This window comes from Procambarus clarkii, chromosome 9 (assembly GCF_040958095.1).
Source record: "Procambarus clarkii isolate CNS0578487 chromosome 9, FALCON_Pclarkii_2.0, whole genome shotgun sequence".
Taxonomy (NCBI): Eukaryota; Metazoa; Arthropoda; class Malacostraca; order Decapoda; family Cambaridae; genus Procambarus; species Procambarus clarkii.
This window is the reverse complement of record NC_091158.1, coordinates 18,533,315-18,558,700: the sequence shown is the minus strand read 5'-3', so window position 1 is coordinate 18,558,700 and position 25,386 is coordinate 18,533,315. Positions and strand designations below refer to the sequence as shown.

The 25,386-nt window shown below is 39.9% G+C and overlaps 2 protein-coding genes across 4 annotated transcripts in view; one reads left to right on the top strand and one right to left on the bottom strand.

The window, feature by feature from the left end:
* Positions 1-17,998, top strand: part of LOC123766130 (serine-rich adhesin for platelets) — a 168,560-nt gene extending 150,562 nt beyond the window's left edge. The window contains exons 3-5 of the mRNA XM_045755008.2: positions 3,831-4,022; positions 7,263-7,427; positions 14,343-17,998. Of these exons, the coding sequence (XP_045610964.2) occupies positions 3,831-4,022; positions 7,263-7,427; positions 14,343-15,836 (1,851 nt within the window). The 3' untranslated portion in view covers positions 15,837-17,998. The remainder of the gene's footprint in view (positions 1-3,830; positions 4,023-7,262; positions 7,428-14,342) is intronic.
* Positions 17,999-19,309: 1,311 nt separating this feature from the next.
* Positions 19,310-25,159, bottom strand: LOC123766131 (acyl-coenzyme A diphosphatase NUDT19). 3 transcript variants are annotated; one of them, XM_069321216.1, is made up of 9 exons: positions 25,110-25,159; positions 24,850-24,950; positions 24,404-24,494; positions 24,147-24,240; positions 22,670-22,697; positions 22,466-22,636; positions 21,592-21,771; positions 20,346-20,553; positions 19,310-19,605 (listed from the first exon to the last, which is right to left on the bottom strand). In XM_069321216.1, exons 2-9 carry the CDS (start codon positions 24,919-24,921, stop codon positions 19,388-19,390), a joined length of 1,062 nt encoding a protein of 353 aa, XP_069177317.1. In that variant the 5' UTR covers positions 24,922-24,950; positions 25,110-25,159; the 3' UTR covers positions 19,310-19,387. The 3 variants fall into 3 exon arrangements, with proteins under 3 accessions (XP_069177317.1, XP_069177315.1, XP_069177316.1); XM_069321214.1 differs by having other exon boundaries at positions 22,466-22,697; XM_069321215.1 differs by lacking the exon at positions 25,110-25,159 and adding an exon at positions 25,075-25,094 and having other exon boundaries at positions 22,466-22,697.
* Between the last annotated feature and the right edge of the window lie 227 nt (positions 25,160-25,386).

Below are 25,386 nucleotides of genomic sequence, written 5' to 3'. Positions count from 1 at the left end.
ATTAAAACATGTATTCCAGTCACGATATTATGACTATGAATTAATAATCAATAATGAAATACATGATCCAGCTGTCCCACCTTGCGTGGGTGGGGGTCGGATTGCGTGCATGGGGGTTTCAACTTGCGTGCGTGGTGATCGACTAACGTGTGTGTGTGTGTGTGGGGTTCAACTTGCGTGTGTGTGGACCCGCTGCGAGCATGGGAGGGGTTTCAACTTGCGTGCATGGGGATCGGCTTGCGTGCATGGGAGGGTTTCACTTGCGTGCATGGGAATCTGCAGCTCTGCGGGCAGACGGGCAGACAATCTCCTGCAAAAAGAATAATTACAACACTACAGTTTTACAACACTAACGTCACAAAACAATTACAAAATGACACAAAACAATGATAAAATAATGGCACATTTTCGCACTCAGCGCGGGGAGGGGGAGGGGGAGGGGGGGAGGAGGGGTGGAGGGGGGGGAGGGGGAGGGGGGGGAGGGGGAGGGGGGGAGGGGGAGGGGGGGAGGGGGAGGGGGATCAATAACTATCGTTCTTGTGTTGTAACTCCCGGGGGGGGGGGACTAGGCTGAGGATTCTGGGGTCCACGGGAGTCTCCTGGACTCTGGGGTCCACGGGAGTCTCCTGGACTCAACCCGTTCTCGCAAATTCGTAAAGTCAAACTGGACTCTGGGGTCCACGGGAGTCTCCTGGACTCTAGGGTCCACGGGAGTCTCCTGGACTCTGGGGTCCACGGGAGTCTCCTGGACTCTGGGGTCCACGGGAGTCTCCTGGACTCTGGGGTCCACGGGAGTCTCCAAGTGACCCTTTTACAGTTTGGTTACACCCACCAGGTGTACATGCACACCTACCTAGGGTACATGGGCACCCACCGATAGGTATGACTCCAAAATGCTATGTATTAGATAAACTGGACTTGGTTAGGCTGGATAAATTAGTATGATTAGGTTAAACAGTTCCAAACACCACACACAGCTCTTCGTGCCTCAGCTAAGTGCCTGAGAGAGAGAGAGAGAGAGAGAGAGAGAGAGAGAGAGAGAGAGAGAGAGAGAGAGAGAGAGAGAGAGAGAGAGAGAGAGAGAGAGAGAGAGAGAGAGAGAGAGCGACCGACCGACCGACCGACCGACCGACCGACCGACCGACCGACCGACCGACCGACCGACCGACCGACCGACCGACCGACCGACCGACCGACCGACCGACCGACCGACCAACCAACCAACCAACCAACCAACCAACCAACCAACCAACCAACCAACCAACCAACCAACCAACCAACCAACCAACCAACGACCTTAGAAGAGCTTTAAGAGTCCCTGAATCTTGTAGTAACCGCCCTGAAGCCATCAACACTGCCACTCTTCTGACAATGAAAAGTGTCTCTGGGCCAGCATGTGTTAGAGATACACACGAGGGGGGGAGTAGGTGGGTAGTAAGAGGTGTCGCCTCGTATGAACTGAGTCAGCGAATTGGTGTGGGTTCGAATCCTGGCCAGGAAGAATTGATTAGCCGCCAGTTCTTAACAATTCGTCTCTGTTCACCCAGCAGTACCTGCGTACACCTGGTTGTAAACTGATTGAGAGGTCGTGCTCCAGGGTAAACTAGCGGGCAAGACTTACAAATGAGCTATGAGAAAGGAAGACTGTTGTTGTTTTTAGATTCAGCTACTCAGAACGAAGTGTCCATGTAGCACGGGCTATGGTGAGCCCGTAAGATCGGAAGGCTTTCATCAACTTGTTAACAGGAGTCGGAAATCGTATGTTCCTGTGTATCCAGCTGGTGCAGGTGAAATTGAAATTGAAATAAGTTTATTGAGGTAAAATACACACAAACGTATGAGGCAGCTCAAGCTATTCTCACCCCGTTCAGTACATCGTGTTCATACATATTTAGACACACATCACAAACAATAAACATATTGCCAAACATTCTGAGAAATAAAAATATATACATTTCCTAGGTGGTATTGTTCCTATGTTGTGCACCACGCCCCTATATTATATAAGGTAAATTCTCTTAAATTATATACGAATTGTAGGCACGAATTTGTACACGTCAACTCTTAGAGAAGCGAAGCGTAGCTCACTTTTTTTCCGTGAACTGGAGTTGTTGACCTTTTTAAGACCAGGAAGTGTGTTTAGAGGAGGGGGGAAAAGTGTTTTTTTTTTGGGGTGGTAATTATAAAACAGGGTAATTGTTGTTGAGCATCGTTAGCGGTGTGGTCGTTGTCGCGGTCATTGACGGTGTCGTCGCGGTCATTGACGGTGTTGTCGCGGTCAGTGACGGTGTCGTCGTCGCGGTCATTGACGGTGTGGTCGCGGTCATTGACGGTGTGGTCGCGGTCATTGGCGGTGTTGTCGCGGTCATTGACGGTGTGGTCGCGGTCATTGACGGTGTGGTCGCGGTCATTGACGGTGTCGTCGTCGCGGTCATTGACGGTGTGGTCGCGGTCATTGACGGTGCTGTCGCGGTCATTGACGGTGTGGTCGCAGTCATTGACGGTGTGGTCGCGGTCATTGACGGTGTGGTCGCGGTCATTGACGGTGCTGTCGCGGTCATTGACGGTGTGGTCGCAGTCATTGACGGTGCTGTCGCGGTCATTGACGGTGTGGTCGCAGTCATTGACGGTGTGGTCGCAGTCATTGACGGTGTGGTCGCAGTCATTGACGGTGTGGTCGCGGTCATTGACGGTGTTGTCGCGGTCATTGACGGTGTGGTCACGGTCATTGACGGTGTGGTCTTACTGTCTAGTGACCATTAACTCGAGATATTATCACCGTCGACAGGATGGTGTTCAGTAAATAATTATCGATCATAGTCGTAAAAATAACTAATAATATTGTTAGTTAATAAAAATGCAAATAATAAAAGGGGGGAATAATATCAAAGTTATTAATAATAATAAGAATTACTAACATCATGAGGGGTGAGGAGGTCATGAGGTAGATGAAGACTCTCTCCTCACAAGTTAACTCAAAATCATCAATATAATTTCTTTCGTAAAAACAGCAAAAACACAAAATTGAATCTGAAATGTCAGAATGAGTATAAATAAAGCGTGAATAAAGTCCGAGTGTATATATAATATGATGATCTTCACCACTGTTCCAAATATCTTTGGAATGAATAAACTTAGCAAACATGCTGTTCTTTTTTTTTTTTGTAAAGCCAAATTGCGAAGCTTCTTTTTTTTCAAATTGACAACGAATGGCATGTGTAGTTATCGCAAGTCATTTTCTAACAATTGACGTTAAGTTAATCAGTCAGAAGCTTGATCACTATGATATTTCTTCCATTTTTAATTTTTTTATAATATTTGTCCCTTCATAATATATTTGTCCCAGTGCCCAACTTGATTTATTGAGTATATTTCACATAGGTTGACTAACCTCTACATTAGCTTAGTATATATGGACTACAAGATATATTACCCACATGTGCTTCTGTATGTTCTCTCCCCAACCACTTGGGCTGGACGGGAGAGCCACGGTCTCGATTCATGCAGATCGGCGTTCAATCCCCGACCGTCCAAGTGGTTGGGCACCATTTCTTCCCCCTATCCCATCCCAAATCATTATCCTGATCCGCTTCCAAGTGCTATATAGTCGCAATGGCTTGGCTGTTTCCCACACATAAACAGCCTCGCTCCTGTGCTAGGTAAGTCCACTACGGGCTCACCATAGCCCGCGCTACTTGGAACTTTTGTTCTGAGTAGCTGAATCTAAAACAACAACTCTTTCCCTTTCCCTCTGCTTCCCGCACCTCTCCCGCCTTGCCTCTTTCCGCTCCATGTTGGCGCGAGTCCTGACGCTGCCTCTCCCCTGACAGGCATCGCTGATGAACCAAGACAACGCGCTCTTCCGGCAGCTCCTCACCCTTCACGACTCCATATCCGCCCTCAAGACCTCCCCCGCACACGCCTACCGGCCCCCGTCGCCAGCCTCCCTCGACTCCTTCACCGAAGAGGAGGACGACGATGACGACGACGAGGAGGAGGAGGAGGATGATGATGACGATGAGGTTTGTTTTGGAAATCAGTGAGGAAGGGGTAAATGTTGCTCAGGGGATATTTAAGGTAGGAGGCGTAAATACAAGAGTTACTAGTGGATGGGGATTACTTGATGGAGAGGGGTAATTATGGGAGGAGAGATAATTAGTTAACAAGAGGTAAATAGGGAAGGACAGAAGGATAAGAGTTGCAAGTACTGAAGAGGGAGAGAGAGAGAGAGAGAGAGAGAGAGAGAGAGAGAGAGAGAGAGAGAGAGAGAGAGAGAGAGAGAGAGAGAGAGAGAGAGAGAGAGAGAGAGAGAGAGAGAGAGACGGGGTTTACCACATGGGCCAGTTGGCTCACTCTAGCTTACCCATCTGTGTCAGTGATGGTCGGAATATTATGTTGGATGTTCCATCTTGGTGTCGACGACCATTAGATTGAGTAAATAATACACTATAAGGGCAAGAATACACCAAACAAAACGCCTTGAAAGAGACGAATGTCGTCTATGCCTTAACATGCCCAGTTGGGGAATGTCAGTCTCAGTGTATAGGCAAGACAACATCTCTTTCTGGCAATGCACAAACATAAGGGTCCCATCAAATATTATATAGTATATATATATATATATATATATATATATATATATATATATATATATGTCGTACCTAGTAGCCAGAACGCACTTTTTGGACTACTATGCAAGGCCCGATTTGCCTAATAAGCCAAGTTTTCCTGAATTAATATGTTTTCTCTAATTTTTTTCTTATGAAATGATAAAGCTACCCATTTTATTATGTATGAGGGAAATTTTTTTTTATTGGAGTTAAAATTAACGTAGATATATGACCGAACCTAACCAACCCTACCTAACCTAACCTAACCTATCTTTATAGGTTAGGTTAGGTTAGGTAGCCGAAAACGTTAGGTTAGGTTAGGTTAGGTAGGTTAGGTAGTCGAAAAATCATTAATTCATGAAAACTAGGCTTATTAGGCAAATCGGGCCTTGCATAGTAGGCTGAGAAGTGCGTTCTGGCTACTAGGTACGACATATATATATATATATATATATATATATATATATATATATATAACTGAAAACTCACACCCCAGAAGTGACTCGAACCCATACTCCCAGAAGCAACGCATCTGGTATGTACAAGACGCCTTAATCCACTTGACCATCACGACCGGACATAATGAGGTGATAGCCGAGGCTATTTGAACCACCCCACCGCCGGCACTCGGATAGTTATCTTGGGCATAGCATTTTACCAAATCACCTCATTCTTTGGGGCAACACGTGAGGAACACAAATGCGAACAAGCCTGAATGGTCCCCAGGACATATGCAACTGAAAACTCACACCCCAGAAGTGACTCGAACCCATACTCCCAGAAGCAACGCATCTGGTATGTACAAGACGCCTTAATCCACTTGACCATCACGACCGGACATAATGAGGTGATAGCCGAGGCTATTTGAACCACCCCACCGCCGGCACTCGGATAGTTATCTTGGGCATAGCATTTTACCAAATCACCTCATTCTTTGGGGCAACACGTGAGGAACACAAATGCGAACAAGCCTGAATGGTCCCCAGGACATATGCAACTGAAAACTCACACCCCAGAAGTGACTCGAACCCATACTCCCAGAAGCAAACCTTCATTCTTATGTTCTTTTGTAACCAGCCTCTCGTTATTACATGCCACGACGATATAAACATAAGCGTGTATTATGTTTATATCATTATATATTGGTAATGTGCTTCTGGGAGTATGGGTTCGAGTCACTTCTGGGGTGTGAGTTTTCAGTTGCATATGTCCTGGGGACCATTCAGGCTTGTTCGCATTTGTGTTCCTCACGTGTTGCCCCAAAGAATGAGGTGATTTGGTAAAAATGCTATGCCCAAGATAACTATCCGAGTGCCGGCGGTGGGGTGGTTCAAATAGCCTCGGCTATCACCTCATTATGTCCGGTCGTGATGGTCAAGTGGATTAAGGCGTCTTGTACATACCAGATGCGTTGCTTCTGGGAGTATGGGTTCGAGTCACTTCTGGGGTGTGAGTTTTCAGTTGCATATGTCCTGGGGACCATTCAGGCTTGTTCGCATTTGTGTTCCTCACGTGTTGCCCCAAAGAATGAGGTGATTTGGTAAAATGCTATGCCCAAGATAACTATCCGAGTGCCGGCGGTGGGGTGGTTCAAATAGCCTCGGCTATCACCTCATTATGTCCGGTCGTGATGGTCAAGTGGATTAAGGCGTCTTGTACATACCAGATGCGTTGCTTCTGGGAGTATGGGTTCGAGTCACTTCTGGGGTGTGAGTTTTCAGTTGCATATGTCCTGGGGACCATTCAGGCTTGTTCGCATATATATATATATATATCTCAATGTAGTCCGTACAAACGGTTGGTGTGGGCGAACCAGTCGAGTGTTAGGCTCACCTTGGAGTCACGCGGAGGCAGCAAATCCCGTTAAACAATCAATCAGAGCAGGTTATTTGAGGACAATGAAAATGATCTCTGAACGTTCAGATTCGGTGGGATTCGAAATTCTATCTGAATCCCAATTTCTCGTACGTGTCTGAGCTGTAAATATATATATATATATATATATATATATATATATATATATATATATATATATATATATATATATATATATATATATATGAAAACTCACACCCCAGAAGTGACTCGAACCCATACTCCCAGAAGCAACGCAACTGGTAACTACAGGGCGCCTTAATCCGCTTGACCATCACGGCCGTCAAAAGGATAAGAGTTACTTTTGACGGCCGTGATGGTCAAGCGGATTAAGGCGCCCTGTAGTTACCAGTTGCGTTGCTTCTGGGAGTATGGGTTCGAGTCACTTCTGGGGTGTGAGTTTTCATTCGCATATAGTCCTGGGGACCATTCAGGCTTGTTCGCATATATATATATATATATATATATATATATATATATATATATATATATATATATATATATATAGGTGGTGCCGGGAACACGAGTAAGAAAGCAGACATAGTAAGCATCCATCAGTCTCAGGAGACTATGGAGTTGCGCTCTGGTTGTCGGTCTGGAGTGGCCTCACCAGGGCGCAAAGCCTGGGTAGGTTGATTCGGGGGAGAAGCTGTTACCCAGGCAGCAGGTCCCCCTCTGCACGGCGCTGAAAGCAGACATACAGACACATATAAGTGGGGCTTGGTATAGAATAAGGGCAGAGGAGGCGCGGGGACTAATGGTGAAGTGGGTACGCAGGTGGTGGTGGGCAGGACCCTGCAGAAGACTGGAGGCCGGGACGATAACCTCTCCGATGTGGACGAAGGCCTGGAAATGGACCACTCCACTAGCCACTCAACAAGCCCCACCTCCACTCTTTCCTCCAACTCTTCTAGAGACTCCCAGTTCTCACGCTACTCTAAGGTGAGGCTAACTCAAACCCTCCCTCCACCCTCACTCCATCCATAAAGGGATGGGAGCGAGGCGTCTAATTTCAGTGGAGTATAAAATGGAACAGTTGGAGAAACAAGCCGGTCTTCCCTCAACGACTGGCTGAAGGCTTCATTGAGGTTTGAATGTCATGGAGACAGAGCAGTTCGGTCATACCATTGCTGTAAAGCAGATTGTACTTGCTGTCTTGGGTTCCGGCAGGCAAAGTTTTAAGGTAGGTAATTTAATGTACATGCATATTAATATGTATATAGATATGTATATATAGTTGAGTGGGCGTATTACTTGTCATATGCCACTAAATCTTTTTTTCGGTGTATTAAGATTGTTAAGTTTGTCAAGTTAAATATCGAAGCTTGGATCCTGTGCCGAAGGTGAGGCATTTATACTAATACGTTCTTTCTGTCCAACTTTAATATAATGTGATTATTTTGTCCTAGATACAAATCTTGAACCATACTACCTCCCGTCACACTTTCTGTAATATTAGCCAGTCTTCAGTTTAATTTGTGGCTCTTGTAGATCTGTTGTAGCAGCTTCATGTGTTCTTTGTGCTGTGTAGACTAATTTATCAGTTAATACAACAAGTGACTTTAAAATTTTAAACACTTGTGTTAACCCCTTTGCTGCTTGGGCGGGTAGAGCCCTTTGCCAAGTAGAGGCCCGTGCTAAATAGATTCTCTACGTAGTTAGAGGTCCTAGCCAGTGTAGATAGGGTGTATTAACATGGGGCATCGCCAAGATGAGGCGCTGTTGAGTGACCAAGGCATGAGAGGTGGTGGTGTAGCCGCCTTGCAGGTAGTGTACCTTGCTTCCTTACAGGCTGCTCATACTAGCCCGGACTCCAGCCCCACCCAGCCTTCTAGAACAACCAACCACAACTTCCAGAGGGCCACCAATAGTCCACATTTAGTTCAGAATGGCCAGCTGGACCAGACTGGGCCGGCCAACCTGGCCTTCATGCGGTGTCGCAAGTCTTACGCCCCAAATGCTCGTAACCGGCGGAGATCGTCTTCGGCTCACCTGCTAGGGAGGCCAGACTCGGAGACCTTGTCTGGGTGCTGTGAGCAGAGCCCCGACAGTACCCACACCACCACTCTCAGCCGCACCAGTACCCACAAATCCACTGGTATGAGGGTGTTTGAGGGTATTGTGGGCGAAGATGGCGCCTCCCCCAGCAACAACAGGTGGGGTCCAGATGCGCCAACGGGCCGCCCGCGATCCAGCTCTGCGGTGGTGACGGCGGCAGAGTACTGTAACAAGACCCCAGCAGCAGCAGCAGCAGCGGGACGACCCCTCGTCCGTCCACCATACCGCGAGGCACTCATTATGTAACGGTATGACTACCACCACCACCACCACCACTAAAGCACCTGGAGCAGCCTACTCACCGTGTAGTGGTGCGGTTGTAGCCTACTCACCGTGTATCTAGTCTACTCACCTTCTCAGTAATAACGCTCCTACACCAACTCTTCTTTCGTAACTGTCTCATTGACACTGTATTCTTACATATTTATTTTCATTAACTCTGTTCTTGTTTCAAAAATATTACCGAAATTCCCTTTGTCTATGTGTCTCCCTTTATCTCTGCCTCTCGACCATGCCTCCCATTCGTTCCCATTTCGCGCTTGCATCATCTTGCACGTCTTTATTCCATGCTACACCCAAGTCTGCTAATGCATCAAGCTGTGCCGCTCCGACACCACTAACGCTACCAACGCCTTAAGGCTCACTCTCACCTCTTCTTACTAATATACGTAGTCACGAAAACTTAACTCATGCGCATGCTGCTATAAGGTCTTGAAATATTGGTTAAGGTGGAATAAAGTGCTAAACATATAAATTATAAATGTTTGTTTCATGGTCAGACGCTGGTACTAACGAGACACTCCTTACACTATGAATTCCCATCAAGTCCAAAAGTCCAAGTCCAAACTCAGGGGGGGTAGTACATTGAACTCCATCACTGGACCTGCTCAGGCTAGCCAGAGTGGGTGTCATGTGTGGCTCTTGCAGAGTGCACCACCTCACTTGAAGATGTTTTGTGGGCATAATTCACGGAAACTGCGTGCGTACATATTCGCCTGCCTGTGTATACACATTCGCCAGGCTGTGTACACACTCACTTGCCTGGCTATGTACACACACTTGCCTGACTGTGTACACACTCGCCTATATTTAAGTAACATTTAAGCAAGATTTGATTAATTTTGCCCCGAGGGGCGAGATTATTGGGCAGCGCCACTCATCCTGTGAGTAGACATACCGCCAAACGACTTATGGAACCCAGCAAGCTTCCATAAGTCTTGGGTGCGACTTATGGTGGGTATTTGCAGCATCCACCAATCTAGGCTTGCATTACTGCATGCGTTTATAGTAAATGTTATTTTTACTGCATGGTTGATGTTGATGCATGATTGCATGTTAGGTGGGAGTTTTCCTTGCACTAGTCTGGGTTTACACTACAGTGCCTGCATGGTTGATACTGTTACTGATGACTCTAAAGCCTTGTGGGGCTTGTTGGTGTGGCTTGCCTCTCTGTGCAGCAACAGACCTGTTCATAATGTTCACAGCTAATATGCTAATAGCTTTAGTAATGTAATATTATATTAAATTATGTATATGCACTGTGCGAGTGTTTATTAACAATTAATGCTTGCAAATGAGAACTTTGCGCTGACTGAACCAAATGATTGTCGTAATTGTTAGTGTATATTGTTGTGTCGATGGTTCTGAACTCTAAAACATAAGTATATCTAAAACTTTCACTGTCAATTATTTGTGCCAAAGATTTTTTTCTATTAATCTATATTGTATCCGATTGTTTGTGTCCTTGACTGTTTATTCTGTGTGTGTGTGTATTGGCCGTGCTTGTATTATGTCGGTCGTCGCCCTCACCAAGACAATTGATTGATGATTGATAAAGATTAAGCCACCGAAGAGGTGGCATGGACATGTGAGTGGTAGATTTTTGAAGTGAATGTGATACTAAAACAAGAGTGACCAACACCTTTATTGAGTACATGACATGACCTGCTTCACCACGACCCTCTAGGCCCTTGTGAAGGTTGGTGGCTCGTGTGGCGGCTCTACTTGGCTCTCATCTTTGTCTTTTTCTACATATGGGATTTTAGCTTTTTTTTTTTAACCTATCGATGTATATATCGCTTGGGGACTCTCTGTAACCTTATACAGTACTGTATTTCCTTGGTGTTGAGAGAGCATGATAATGCTGAATGCAAGAGTGAGAACTGGGGAGTTGATGACGACAAAGATTAATGGTTGACCAGCTGTGAGAGCCTACATAATGCCTGAGTGCTCTCATCACAGCATGACTATACCTTGTTTTTTGCTACCAGAATGTAAGTCTTACTTTTGACTATACTGTACCTCACTCTATATATACACCCTGGTCGCACTTGTTTTCCCTCAACTGGACCTCTACACCCAGGACATCACCAGACTTCCGGCACCATGCACATAGGTACTTCAAATCTCGCCAGCTAGCATGACCCGGATGCGATAAGCCTGGTCTATGTACACGACACTTCACAGATCTTTTTTTTTCCATCCTGGATACCCCCAGGATCTATTTAAATCTTCGATTGTGAACACAATCTAACGACTAAATTATGTGACTTTGGCAATCTTACTTCGACGACTTGCTGTCGAATTTTAGTGACCTAACGTATAATCAGTAATCGGATATTGAAAGTGTCACATTGAAGACATTCATTTGTTTTTAATTACGGACACGACATACATCCGGTTACTTGTAAGGAACGGTTCAAATGATTGAGCGCTGAAGGAGCAGCTCTGCCTGGCACAAGCCCTTCCCGTCTTCTCTGTTACTGTCTTCGGAGCTCTCCACCCAACAGGCTCGGCAAACATCATTAATATTTCCTAACAACTGGCTAACTTGCTATTTGTATCTGTGCAAATAGTTGCACAACATCAGTTTAGTATGTGTTTGTCAGTTTAAGTCAGCAGGCCGCTGTCAGGTAGACAGTGACAGCTACCGCACACACAAATTTCAGAAGTACATTATAGAGGTAGAAGAAGGGCCTGATGTATGGGCTAAGTATACAGAAGGGACATAACAGCATTCTACATTCCATTACTAGCACGAGTAAGGCTTCCTCACATACCAACACCTGGCTGGAGGCATCACTTGCAGAGCTTCTTCATAATTATGTTATGGGTGAAGCAGTCGATTGCATATACAGTATTTAACAATGAAACTATAATGTACTCATTTTGAATATACATGTACAGGTCTCCCTGTGTACCTGATGATGTACAGATAGGATACATTACAATGTATCAGTGCCTGGTCAAGAAGAAACTTAAGACAGCAACTTTTGTAACTGTAATTTGACATTTTTTCAATATTTTCGTTTCTTTTGAAGAATAAACATTCGAGTGACTAATCCAGGCAAGTGTATATGTGTGTGTGTGTGTCTCAGGGTATTGGACAAAGACTATAATATTAAGACTAAGAAAACAATAGCTCATTAATCAGCTTGGGGTATCTGGTGGGTGTATGTACACAGTATGTTTTGTATTTTTTGTTATTAACAAACTACATAGGCAGCACTGTGTTGTTATCCATCATCTATGATGCTATGATGCATTACAAAGCTCATGGGGTGGGGGGAGGGGGGGGGAGAAAATTCAAGGCTCCTGTAGTTGTGCTCACCTAATATGCTCATCTCTCAGAATGGTTTACAATGTATGAGACTTAATTTACCTTAATAGCCTGTACAAGCATACATTCGGCAGCCTATGAAGATACAGTACTGTATCTGATAGCATCTGTAAGTAAATGGAATGATTACAAATTTATGTAGCTCATAGCATTTACTCTTAAAATCATTGATTATCGAACCTTCATTAATAATATAATGTTGAAGAGTATGTATTCCAGCTCTTTTTCATTCAGTTTAGAACTGGAATATTCATTGTTAGGGGGATTATTTACCTGTCTTAGTAATGATATACCAGCACAATTCTGGCCATTTCTACATCACCCCGTGTCACCCACATTACCCAGGGCGATGCAGTTTGGGTTCACGATATGTGATCCATCCTTTTTACAGCTTCTTGCAGTCTGAAAGAATTGTTTCATGTTTCAATCTTTATAATTTGAATACAGTACTCTTCAACATAATCTAATTAGCATGTGTATCTTTGGATATTGGAACCATATATTATAATGTTACTCAATTGATTCTTTAAATGTTATTGTATTCATAAATACTGTACATGCCTCTAGTTATTATTTTTCCCTGATGTATGTTTACATGTTCTATACAGTGTATATAATATGCATGTTTGTGGCATTAACTTTTACATTTCTGACCTTCTAAACAACTATCATATAATTCTTAATTTATTCTGTCAGTGGTGTTCTTGTATAATGTATTGCTATACTGTACATATAATTGAACATATATACACTAGAGGGAACATTATGAAGGTTGACCATAAATATCAAAACAAATTTGTAAACAAAACATATGTACTCGTCAATGCATATCATAACCTATTTCAAATTGTGTTGGAATGCAATTTAATTTGGGGGGATTTTGTCCCTTTTTACATGCAATAGAATATTATTTACAGTTGTTAATGTCATTTAGGTACATATACCAATAGTTTCTTGAAGCATGATATACAGAAAACAGCTAATTGGTAAATTGTAAGTGATCGATTATAAGTTTATCATATTTGATTACTGTTGCTGTATTAATATTTTAATAATGAAAAATAGTTTCTTGGGTTATATTGCATCAATACAGTACAGAATAAGAATAAAAAAAAAAATGCATCTACAGTTAATTTAATAAATGATGATTGGGTACTGTACAGTAGAATTACCAAAAATGACTACCAGTAGGTTTTATAACTTTACTAGTTCAGAGACATAGCATGAAAAATCTAAGTACTACACTATAATGATAATAATGTTATTAATTTTAAGAGCATTTGCTGTCTTGCCTTTAGTGAAGCTGCTTGCCACACTGAAGTGTTGTCACAGCTGCCACACCAAAACAATGCAATGTTCTCTCTAGTAATATATAAGTAAATAAACAAATATATAATATATACATGCTTGAAGGTTCATACCTGTTTTTCTATGCCTTCCACTGGATCACTGTCAGCTCCTATGACCAGATTAAAACACTCATGTTTGAAGAATTTTGACCTTATCTCAACTAAGATCACTATTTTCAAGGGTTAGAAGGTTGCAAAATAGACTACAGTAGTCTATACGGTATATATGCGTGTGCGTGTATGTGTGCGTTGGGATTATCACATGAAAGAGGAACAAAATGATTAGGAGTATTTTTTATTATGGCATAAACACAAGTTAATATATTAAAACAGCAAGAATTACTTGGATTCAAACGCTGAACAGGGCAGAATGATTGGCTATCAATCATTCCATTGCTATTCCCACCTGTGAACCCAGCAGTAATTTGGAAACCTGGATGTAATATTTTAGGAATCATATTTTATGGAAACATATCAATGCATAATCTGTTTGCTGTATCTGCCCCCCCCAGATCTTAATTCCAAGATGAACAAAACAAAATGTTCAAAAGTACTTAGTATCATTGTTTCCTTTTTCATGTGGTTATTTCTGCCTGAATGTTTTGCACAGCATTTCTTGTTCATCAGTATCCTAAAGCAGATGCCAAGCTTAAAAATGTAAATATTAAATAAAAAGGTAGCATTGTAATAAGGAAATTTGGAATTTATATCATTAAAAAATATATACTTAGTATTTCTACAATATACAGTACTGGTACTGTATATTGTAAAGTTTAAATGATTATTTTTGCTGTCATTATGTTATTTACAAACAGTAGTTATTTTCCACAGGTTGAGTATCACGACCCTCACCACATTCTGAGTGACTCGAGCAACACCAGCCTCATCAGTACTAACACTCCCACTGCGCACATCTCTACTAAGAATAACATCAATGTAAATTACAGCAGTATAAAGAATAATATTGAGGAGTGCAACTCCACCACAAATTTTAGCAGTGATACTAAAAGAAGATACAGTATTACTACTAATGAAGACTTCAACATTAACATTACCATCAATAATGATGATTCTTCCACATTCCCTAGTACTACTTCTCGGCTCTCGAGCAGCACTTCATGTCTCTCCAAAAGTAGTTGTTATCTTTCTAACGAAGGCCTAGCCACTAATGACCTCAACATGGATTCACTTCGGGGTAGCCTAGATAGTTTCAGTGCTCCTGAAGGAAGGCATTTTGTTCGCACCAGAGTTTCTATTCCTCCATCTGCAAGGAATCGGGATCGAAGTGCCCGTCCAGAGTCTTTCAGGCTTTCTTCAGATATGGCCACTCATACAAGAGTACTCCTTAAAGCCAGATCCTTTGCTGGAGCATCTCTAAGAGAGTCCCCAACTCACAAGATAAATGGTGGGAGAACCTTTGCAAGGACATCTCTACGGGAGAATCGACAAACTTACCACAGGGAAAAAGGCCAAAATCAACAAAGTGCAATGAGCAAGATGGAGTTTCTACAAGCAAGGTTTGCCAATACTTTTGGGGCAACTTCCGGTGAAAATACTTTAGAGACACCTTCAGATGACTGTGTGATCATCAGTTCAAGTTCAATTCATGATGTAACTAGAAAACCTGAAAAAGAAGGTTTTACTCAGGAATTTACTAACAAAGAAAATAAGAGTGTCAATGTGAGATCTGCAGAGGTTTACACAACTCTCGAAGCAACAAATATTGTGATAGTTAATACCCCAAAACCAGAGAAGCATTTAGAAAACACTAAGGGCTGCTATAAACAGGGTAATTCAAAGTCCCCTAAGCAGGCAAGTATTACAGAGGATGGCACATTCATTTTAGCAGATGATGATTTGTATAATAATATCACTAACCAGTCTTTGAGAGAGAGTGCACTATCATTATTGGATCAAGACATTTCATCCCACAATCCAACGGAAAAAGACCCTGATACACATAACCAAACAACACACAAGGTTAGTTTAATGGTCCCAAATTCATACATTAATGAAAATTATCAAGACTCAAAGCTACAAAAACTCAGGACACGATCTTTCACTGGCATGGTAACGCCTTGTGAAATATCTCCAGACCAGTCATCACCCAGGGAAATTCTCGATGATAGCAAAATTAACAAAAAGGGTACCTTAAGTTTAAGAATTACTCATGATGCAGAATCTAAAAGAATCAGTCGTGTGGCTACAATGTCAAGAAGGGCACAAATAACTCGTGATGGCTATGCTTTTCGTTTCTCCAGTGACTTGGGACTGGGAGCATCCTCAAAGGTAAATCCTAAATCAAAGAGAGAAGTATTTGTTTAAATGTGCAGTATACTACAGTATTCTGAAAATTAACAACTTTAATATTTTTATTTTAGTAAATGCTCACAAAATATTCACATACAGTACTAATCAATGGATCATTTGCTAATAATGTATGATACGCATCACGCTATTGTGATTTCTGTGTATTGAAGTGAGGGCAAAGAGGTAAACAGCTTGTTGGCAGAACCCGAGTGCATGGGGGAATTGTGTAAAACCCTGGTTTGTGTCTCGGAGAGGCTGCAGGATCCGTGTGAAGTCGGTGGAATTCTCGGTTGCAATCTTTTGACCATGTCGTGGCCTAGTCGACTAAGGCAGCGTCTGGGATCATCCCGGGCGTAAGTTCGAACCCTCATCACGACCCTTGTGGATTTGTTCTTATGAAAGGTTATTTCTGCTGTCAACAGATGGCTCTTGGAGCTTAAATGAACTACTGTACTGTACTAAATACAGTCCCTTTTTCTTTGATACAAATATTACCATACTGGATGACATTTTTAAAAAGTTTAAATGAAATTACAGATCAGATTTTTTGTTTTGGTGCAATTAACAATTTCTAAAATAATAGAATAAGATTTAACTTATAAAATCACACTTATTTGTAATAAAGTGTAAATACCTGCAGTGTTATAGTGTACATATAACACACTAGACCACATGTAGTGGCAAAATTGGTTCCCGAATACGACATTGTGAATGACTGACACCATTTTTTTTTTATTCTATGTCTGCAACTTTTTATAGCTTGTAAAATAATATTTTTGCATATATTGTATGGGGAAAAATAGCTGTGAGGAAATGTAGCCGCATGGTAAAAGGTTAACGTTAGGTGAAGAGGCTCTCTCATATGGTATTGGTCACAATCGTAGTTTGTGAACTTAAGAATGGCAATGTTAGGAGGAAGTGCTATTAAAAATTAGTGGTGCTCGCAACTATATAAAGTATTATACAGTACTTCAAAAATATTATTACAGGATTTCTTTTAATTATTAACTTCCTTTTTATTTTAGGATCTGACTTTAAGAATCATTCAAGGCCATTTCATCTATACAGTACTGTCAAATACAAAAATATCATACATACTAATTCTTTAGCACTTCGTTGATTTTGTTTATATAAAAATGGGCATATTCATTAAAAATACTGTATCTTGAAAAAAGATGTTTATATATACTTGCAAGATCAATCTATACACATTTATGTGATAAATGTTGATTCTTTCTTGTAATCCCAAGAAAGCCATGAGCATTTTCTAGTGTTCTTTGTGTGACATTAACAATGTGTCCATAGCCTCGACCCAGATAAAGTGAGTTTTTTATCTAAGGCATAGTGGGGATCAGAGACTAGGATAATCTTCCAACTTAATACATTTCTGGTCTTGTGTATTGAGCAGGCTTTAGTATATTACTAAAATCTTGTACTCATTTAAGATTACATTTGTGCATCGACTGCATTGTTGAGCAGATTTGTGTGCATTCTCACAATCGGTAACCATTTACTATTAATGTGCGCACGAACTGCATTATCAGTCTTTCCTATGTCATTCATCATATGTATGCAACTGATAGATCTCACTTAATAATATTTTATTACTGCAGTTTTGTAAACTTTCATTATTATTAATATTTCCTTTATTATGAGTGATATTGTAAATTCAGTCATGTAATTATTTATATCTAAATTTTCTTTCCCAACATTTTGTTTCAATTTATGGTTCATATTCCATATATTTTTATTCTCATTCACTTCTTCAAAATTATATAGTTTCTTCTATTCAAAAAGAGCTTTTAATTATTCTTCAAACAAGGTGTCTTGAATTGTATTTCTTCCATGTACTAAAACGGCTTTTAAGTGTACTGTACATATATGTACGAATGCTGAAAAAAGTGTTAAATGTGTGTGTGTTGGAATGATGGAAAACAGAAAAACCATTCACACACACATGATCGGATACATTGGACTGAGCATTGTCTAATAGTATTTAGCAGAAATAATTGCTTCATCTTTGTATATATCTGGCTACAAATGGAAACTTGTCCACATATAGTAAATCTAGTTTTAAATAACCTGAAAAATTGTGTACATATAGACATGTAATCTATGTATATTAATATTTAAGGTTGTATATTGTGCTGAATGGAACAATAAATCTAGGAAATAAACTTTGGTTTATATCATACACTTTTAGAGTCGCAAGGATCCATTCTCCAGCTTTCCCTAAACATTATTAATTAAATTTACATCAAAGTTCCTGATGCCATGATTATGACACGGTAGAAACCAAAGAGGGCAATAATTCCAAAATAAAATTATTTATACAAACATGGCAATGTGGAATAAGAGGTCATAGGCATATTTGCTTTTTCTTTTTTAAGTGGTACTGTAATAATACTATACACTGTACTTATTTTTTTTAGCCAGCTGAATTTTACACCTTTTCCATGTGTACCTTTGAATATGCAAAATATAAAGTTATTCAGTTTAATAAATACAAAATAAAATCAGTTTAAACAATTTAATAAATAGTTTAATAAATAAATTTGTGTGCCCAATTCAGGGACCTGATCGAGTTTTTCTTTGTACAATACAGGAAAACAGGTATCTATTTCATCTGTTCCAGAGAGTACTGTACAGCCAGATATTGTTAAGAGTGGCATCAGCAATGGTTCAGCTGCCATAACAATTCATTATGAGCTGGAAAGCCTTTATTATACATCTGGCCTTTCTTATGTGACACAATAGACATTTTGAAATGGCTGAGGTTGAAGCTTTCAGACTTATAAAATATCAAACATGTCTTATTTTATGCTTGTGTACTTCATACCACTTAGGCCCTATATTGTATGAATGTAGAACTGGCACTACATTATTTTAATAAACATAATTTACTATCAATTTTAACACTTAAAACTGACACTTTTGAGTTCACCGTTTCACTGCTATGAGCATCAGTGGGGTACATTCATTTTTCAGATACCTAATGCTATGAGCACCCATGAAGGTTTGCATCTTTCCTGGTCTTAACACTTGGGCATCCTGATGACGCATTATGCGGCATAAAACCAAAACACGCAGAGTGGGTGATAACGCAAGCGTCGCCATGCAATAATTTTTGCATAGTCTTATTATTAAGTATAAACATTGTTAGTGAAAGAGTTTAACATTGGGTTGTGTGCTCATCGGCAATGCTCAGCCTACCTTCCAGTGCGATGGGAGTGGCCCGCCGGGCCAGAGAAAGTGTTAATTTGAATTAGATTTGTATCCTTTATGTAAGTACAGTATAGTAACTAGAAGGGGTACCCGGCTGTGCCCACATCTTTTTATCCCCTCTTCCCACCTTCGTCTCATCCTCACTTTTTCCCCCAATCCTCCCTCCCATCCTTGCAAATTAGTATATACATTACAAGTACAATACAGTACTGTAAATGTACTTGTTCTGAACAGTATAATTTTGAATGGCAAATAAATCTTGGTTCATCACCATAATAACTTTAATATGCTTCAGATATACAGTAATTATATTACTACACTCACAAAGGATGCTCCGTCAGCTATGATTTTTCTTGGTTAAATACCTGTAAATAATTGAAAGCAGGGATGTGTCCATACTTTGGTATAATATTCACAAGGCAAAGAAAATCACTTGGTCCCCGCACTTCTATTCGGTTTAAATGTGTAGATGCTTCCCGTAGTTCTTCTAAAGTCGAATCTATTTTACGTATCGCTTCATTCCCAATGTAGTCTGGTTCTTCTGGATACAAATCGTCACCTAGAAAGTTATAAACAAAATATAGATCAGGAGACAGTTGATGTTATAATATATTTCATCCACACCCATTAACCACATGTTAATGCAAATTTCACATTTATCTAAACTATTTATTACCTTGACTGTCTTAACCAAGTCTAATCATCTAAAGAAGCAGAAACAAAATTACTGAGCTGCTTGTCATTTTCTGCTTTTGATTACATGGGATACTTTAATAAATTAATCATGATTTTGCAAAAAAATTACTTAAGTAGATACTTTATTAACATTCAATTTATATGGAAAGTGTTAAAAGTTAGTACTGTACTGTATAATTCCGAGCTACCCTACTTAACTGTTCCTAAGGCAAGATTCTACTGATCTCTGGTTCAGATCTGGCACAGTAGAAGGTCCTTTCCAATCATTCATGCCAAGTTATAGGGGTGCTAGGCAGACACTAGAAAATGCTTAAATACCGAATCTAGCTCAGAATACAGACAGAATAGTGCATGACTTCAAAATAAACTTTGCATCTAAGATCCTGCCAAGCCATGTATTATGCAGCCCATTCACAATAATGTGGTGGACATAGCACAGCACAGCACAGCAAGCACTACTAGGCGAGTACAACAATGTTCAAATAATTTTAATAAACTCAAAAACAAAGTAAACTGAAGTTAATTTATATAAAGTTCATCATTACAATTTGTCAAGTTTGTGCCTTTAATTCATTCCCAATATGACAAAACATCAGCACTGACCTGGCAACACAGAAAGTCTACCATTGCTGGTAATAATCATCACAGGCATATACCGATCAAATCCTAGTTTCCCACGTTGTTCAGCAAATCTTTTAAGTTCTTCATATGCTTTAACTTGAACTAGGCGACTCAATTCATAAATCTGTGGTGGAGGTAGCCACAGTGTCTTATTGTAACACTGTTCAAGAATAGCTGATGGGAAAGCCACCTGGGAACAAAATGAATGTTTTATGAAATATGCACATCTATTTCTTCTTTTTTTCATAATAATATGGCATGAAGAAAAAAAATGACACCATGCTACAATCATTCATTAGGAAATGCCTTGGAATCATGAAAGTAGTGAGGTGTAATTGTTAAGGTTTAGAAGAAGCAAAATTTATTCCACTACCAACTGCAAGCAACACTTACTGGGGCTAGGAGCCTATTTAGAAGGTCAGAGGGCCTGGCCTATCATCACAGAATTTGAAAACAAATTTTTTAGGCACATGGACACAAGTTGATTATTGCATCCTCTATCTGCCTTTTGCGAGTCGACCAATATTGCCTAGCACTGCCAGAAGGTTGACCGTTGACTTACATGATCTGTATATGGTTTTATATAATGGCAATTTTTTTGGAAAATGAAGAAATATAAAAGGGTTGAAGGAAACTTAAATTTAATAGCACAAATACCATGGTGGCGTATAATAAATATATAGCGAGACTTTGCCATACCACAAAATTATACCATTTTATAAATTCCCTGGCACAGTGCATGTCATCTAAAATCACAAAAGCTTTCATAACCTTATATATACAGTAGCAAGGAAAAAGTGAACAAACCTATTTATAAAGCTAACATACATCATTATAGTTTACTGTATGCACTTTCCCGATTCATCAGCTGATGATGCCTTGAGCTTTACTCTTGTACTGTACATGTATTTTATGCTAACAAAAGAAAAAGGTTACAGCAAAACAAAAGAAACCAACTACAATCCTTTATACAGGCTGTGCATACACAGCATTATTATTATTTCTCCACTCACCCAGACTTTCAGTGAACTTTCAACTGTTCCAACTATCCAGTATACAGTACTTCAATAAATTACAAGTGTCTTTAACAAAATCAAACTTGGTATGGATGAAGCCTCAAGCATTGACAACATTGATAAAACTGCATTGGTGGAAAAAAAGAATTGTATTCATAAAGCAAAATCATATTTCCCAATGTGGTATTTAAACTTTACAATATCAAACTTGCCTCAAGACCCACAATTTCATTATCATCAGTGGTAACGTTTGTAATGGTATCCATAAAAGTGATGTAGAACGCCGTGTCAAATCTGCGTACAAATGTATGGGTTGGTGTGAGCCAACCCATCCATTCATGGAGGTCCCACACTGCTGGACACCCACCCAACTCTTGAAATAATTTAATAAACTGTAGAGAGAGAGAGGGGGGGAAGAGGATGTCCATTAATTCCATTGAAAATCTGCAGATAATGAAAATATAAATGTAAGTGGAAGATTATGCAATGGAGGATTGAATGATTAGTACCGACACCTACTTTCCTTCTTCGTACACTACCGTACTTCTTTTATACAGGCTGCTCTTCCTGGTACACAACATTGTGCCTGCTTTATACTGACTGCTCTTACTGGCATACAAGATTCTATTGCATTTGGAAATGAGCATTTTCTTCTCTTCAATTGAGACAAACTGTATTATAAAACACATATTTTTCTATTTAATAAATCTCAAGCCAAATGCAGGCTTAGTAAGGTGTGCAAAGCAAATATATATTGTGGGCAAAGTCTATAATGTGTCCAGCAACAAAGCCCATTTAAACATTGCAAAATTAGTTAAGTGACCACTAGTCTCCTAATTTATAAAAGAATAATCCAGGAATTAGTACACACTAAAAAAAAAAACAAGTAAGAAATAAAAGCAGAATAAAACCTTCAATATATGGGAAACTATTGAAGCTGTATGATGGGATCAAACCCTCACACCTAAAGAATTCAGTGATGCATGTTTGATTCCATCATATGGTCTCAATAGTTTCTCAATAGATAAATCACGTAACTGTGATCTCATTATGCTTTAAGGTATGGTGTGGACACCTAGTCCTCACCCGAGTGGGATCTCTGTGAACGGATGTGCGCCACTGCTCCAAATCACGTTGCTCGAAAGGATTTCCAGGTAGGTGGCTTGCAAGTAATATACCACTCTCTTCAAACGTTTCTCGAATGGCTCCAATCCTAAACCCAACCTCTGGTAGGATACAGTGAGCTGGCTTGTTTGCCAGTGAGCTGTTTGCCTGATACAGTGAGCTGGCATAAAACTCTGGAAGGGGTGATTGATGTCTGTTGAAATGGTGAAGTGCATCAATATCTAAATATGAGTATAATAGGTATCAACTTTGTTTCTGGTTTTTATACAGGAGAAAATACAGCATTAGAAGCAGCACCCCCTGGAAAATCATTATACAGTACAGTATATGTATCAACCAATATTTCAAATGAAAGTGAACTACACTGTACATTACATTAACCCTTTAGATGTGCAATTAGATTTTGGAAAGTAGGAATAATTTTGAGCAATACAATTTGAATGCCTCCCTTTAATAGAATCATGTGTTAAATAGTATTCATTTATAAACTAGAGGAATAATAACTACAATACATATACAGTACTGTACTGTACAAGTATATGGAATGACTTAGGCACTCGTTCTCAAAGATAGGTTAGAAATAGGGCCACTTCCACCCCTCATTTAAGTTATAAGACAACCTATTTTTCATTCACACACTCTAGGCAAGACAACTCTAGACAAGCTCAGTCTCTGAGAAGTAATTCAACGCATCAAATGTTTAAACATACAGCACAAACCACTTGTCCTCGGGGAAAGCCTAGCAGCCGCGTGGACAACCCTTGGGGGTCGCAGTCCTAATGGCCTGGGTTCGATTCCCAGTGGAGGCAGAAACAAATGGCCACCCTGATGTATCTGTTCACCTAGCAGTAAATAGGTACCTGGGAGTTAGACAGCTGCTAAAGGCTGCTTCCTTGGGATGTGTGTGTGTGTACACAAGTGTTAGAGAGAAGTATATGTAGTAGATATATTAGAAGAAAAATACATTGGTTAAAAAGGTGGGGTCCAAGAGCTAATAGCTCGATTCTGCAGACACTAATAGTAAATCTTGTCATGAATCGGGTAAATATTATCAAATGTTACAGAAAAAAGTTGATGGACTTTTTGTAAATTTGTTGTCACTTACTATTACAACCAACTTGGGCAACTTAGAGCGATGGTCTCGCTTTGTGCAAATCGGCGTTCAATCCCCCGACAATCCAAGTGGTTGGCCACCATTCCTTCCCCTCGTCCTATCCCAAATCCTTATCCTGACCTCTTCCAAGTGCTATACATATAGTCATAATGGCTTGGTGCTTTCCCCCTGATAGTTTCCTCCTTTACTACTACAAATTAGTACAGCACTTGCATAAATACTTAATGACAATACTATAATGTACTGTATTTTTTTATACCCTGGGACAAAGGGTAGCAAGTTTATTAAAATCAACATAAAAATAACTGGATAGAAAAGATTAAACACAAGGAGAAAGAATACAGTAAATATAACATAAACACTGACTCTAGTAACAGTACGAAACATGAAGAAATCCTGATGAGAAAATATTTGCATTTTGAAACATACCTACAGTAGGTACTGAAAATAAAATGGAAACTACAATACCTGAATTCTTTAAAATGTTAACTACAATACCTGAATTCTTTAAAATGGAAACTACAATACCTGAATTCTTTCAAAAGGTCAGAAGCTGTGTATCCACATCTTTTAAATACATCCAGCCAATCTTGGGAAAAATCAGATGAATCAATTACACCACCTGCAAGTTAAAAAAAAACAAGAGAAAATTTTTGTTTACCAATAATTTCCATAAAGACTGAAAGAATACACAGTACAGTAAATACTTTTAACAACATGTGCATTAGTTTGGAAGTCATCTCTGTGATACAGAACTTGACAAATAACAGAGCTGTACAACTTACCAGGAAAAACGAAAGCACTTGGCATGAAGGCGCTCTTCTGATTACGTTTAAGAAGGAGCAATTGATAATCTGTATCAGAAAATCCATGTCTCTGAAAGATTTGAAATTGAAAAGTTAATGAATGCTAACCAAAGATAGAAGAATGAATAACAAATTCTAAAAAAAAAAATAAGCATTGCTGCAGCAGATAAATGAATAAGCATTGCTGCAGCAGATAAATGAATAAGCATTGCTGCAGCAGATAAATGAATAAGCATTGCTGCAGCAGATAAATGAATAAGCATTGCTGCAGCAGATAAATGAATAAGCATTGCTGCAGCAGATAAATTACACAGTACTGTACATCATTCCTTTCTGACTACAGTATATAAATTTAGAGTAGCTAAATCTCCTATACTATTTACATCTATGATGCAATGAGAAATACTAATTGGTCATGGCTGCACCTTGACATTGAGCTGAGATGAGCGACTGACAATAATGAGGGTTGCTGCTTCTCGCCACAGCCTCCCAGCCATGGCTCCTCTTATTCAGGCTCGCAGCAAATCTAAAAAATATAAAAGTGAATACTATATTGCCAATCATTCAATTCTCAAAAGATGAGACCACAAAGCAGTCATGCTCATATTACAAAGGAGTCATGAAAAATACAATAGATAATTGTATTTTACAATAAAAATCGCCCTGGGAAGGCGAGAGCAAGTACCTGTTGTTGTTTTCACTACAACAGCTGATCCTTGTCTCCGGAGGAAAACGTGCCTACCTCTAATATAATATATACAAAAAAAAATGCTACAGTGTATATCATTAGTAGCTTCATATAATATACAGTATATATACATTATATAAAGCGACTAATTAGACACAGCGCTTCATTTTTATTATGCAACATTTATAAATAATAATAATAATAACATTTTAGTACATACATAGATGCAGAGTTACAAACATACTGTTGGATTTATAGATAGAGCTAGTACATA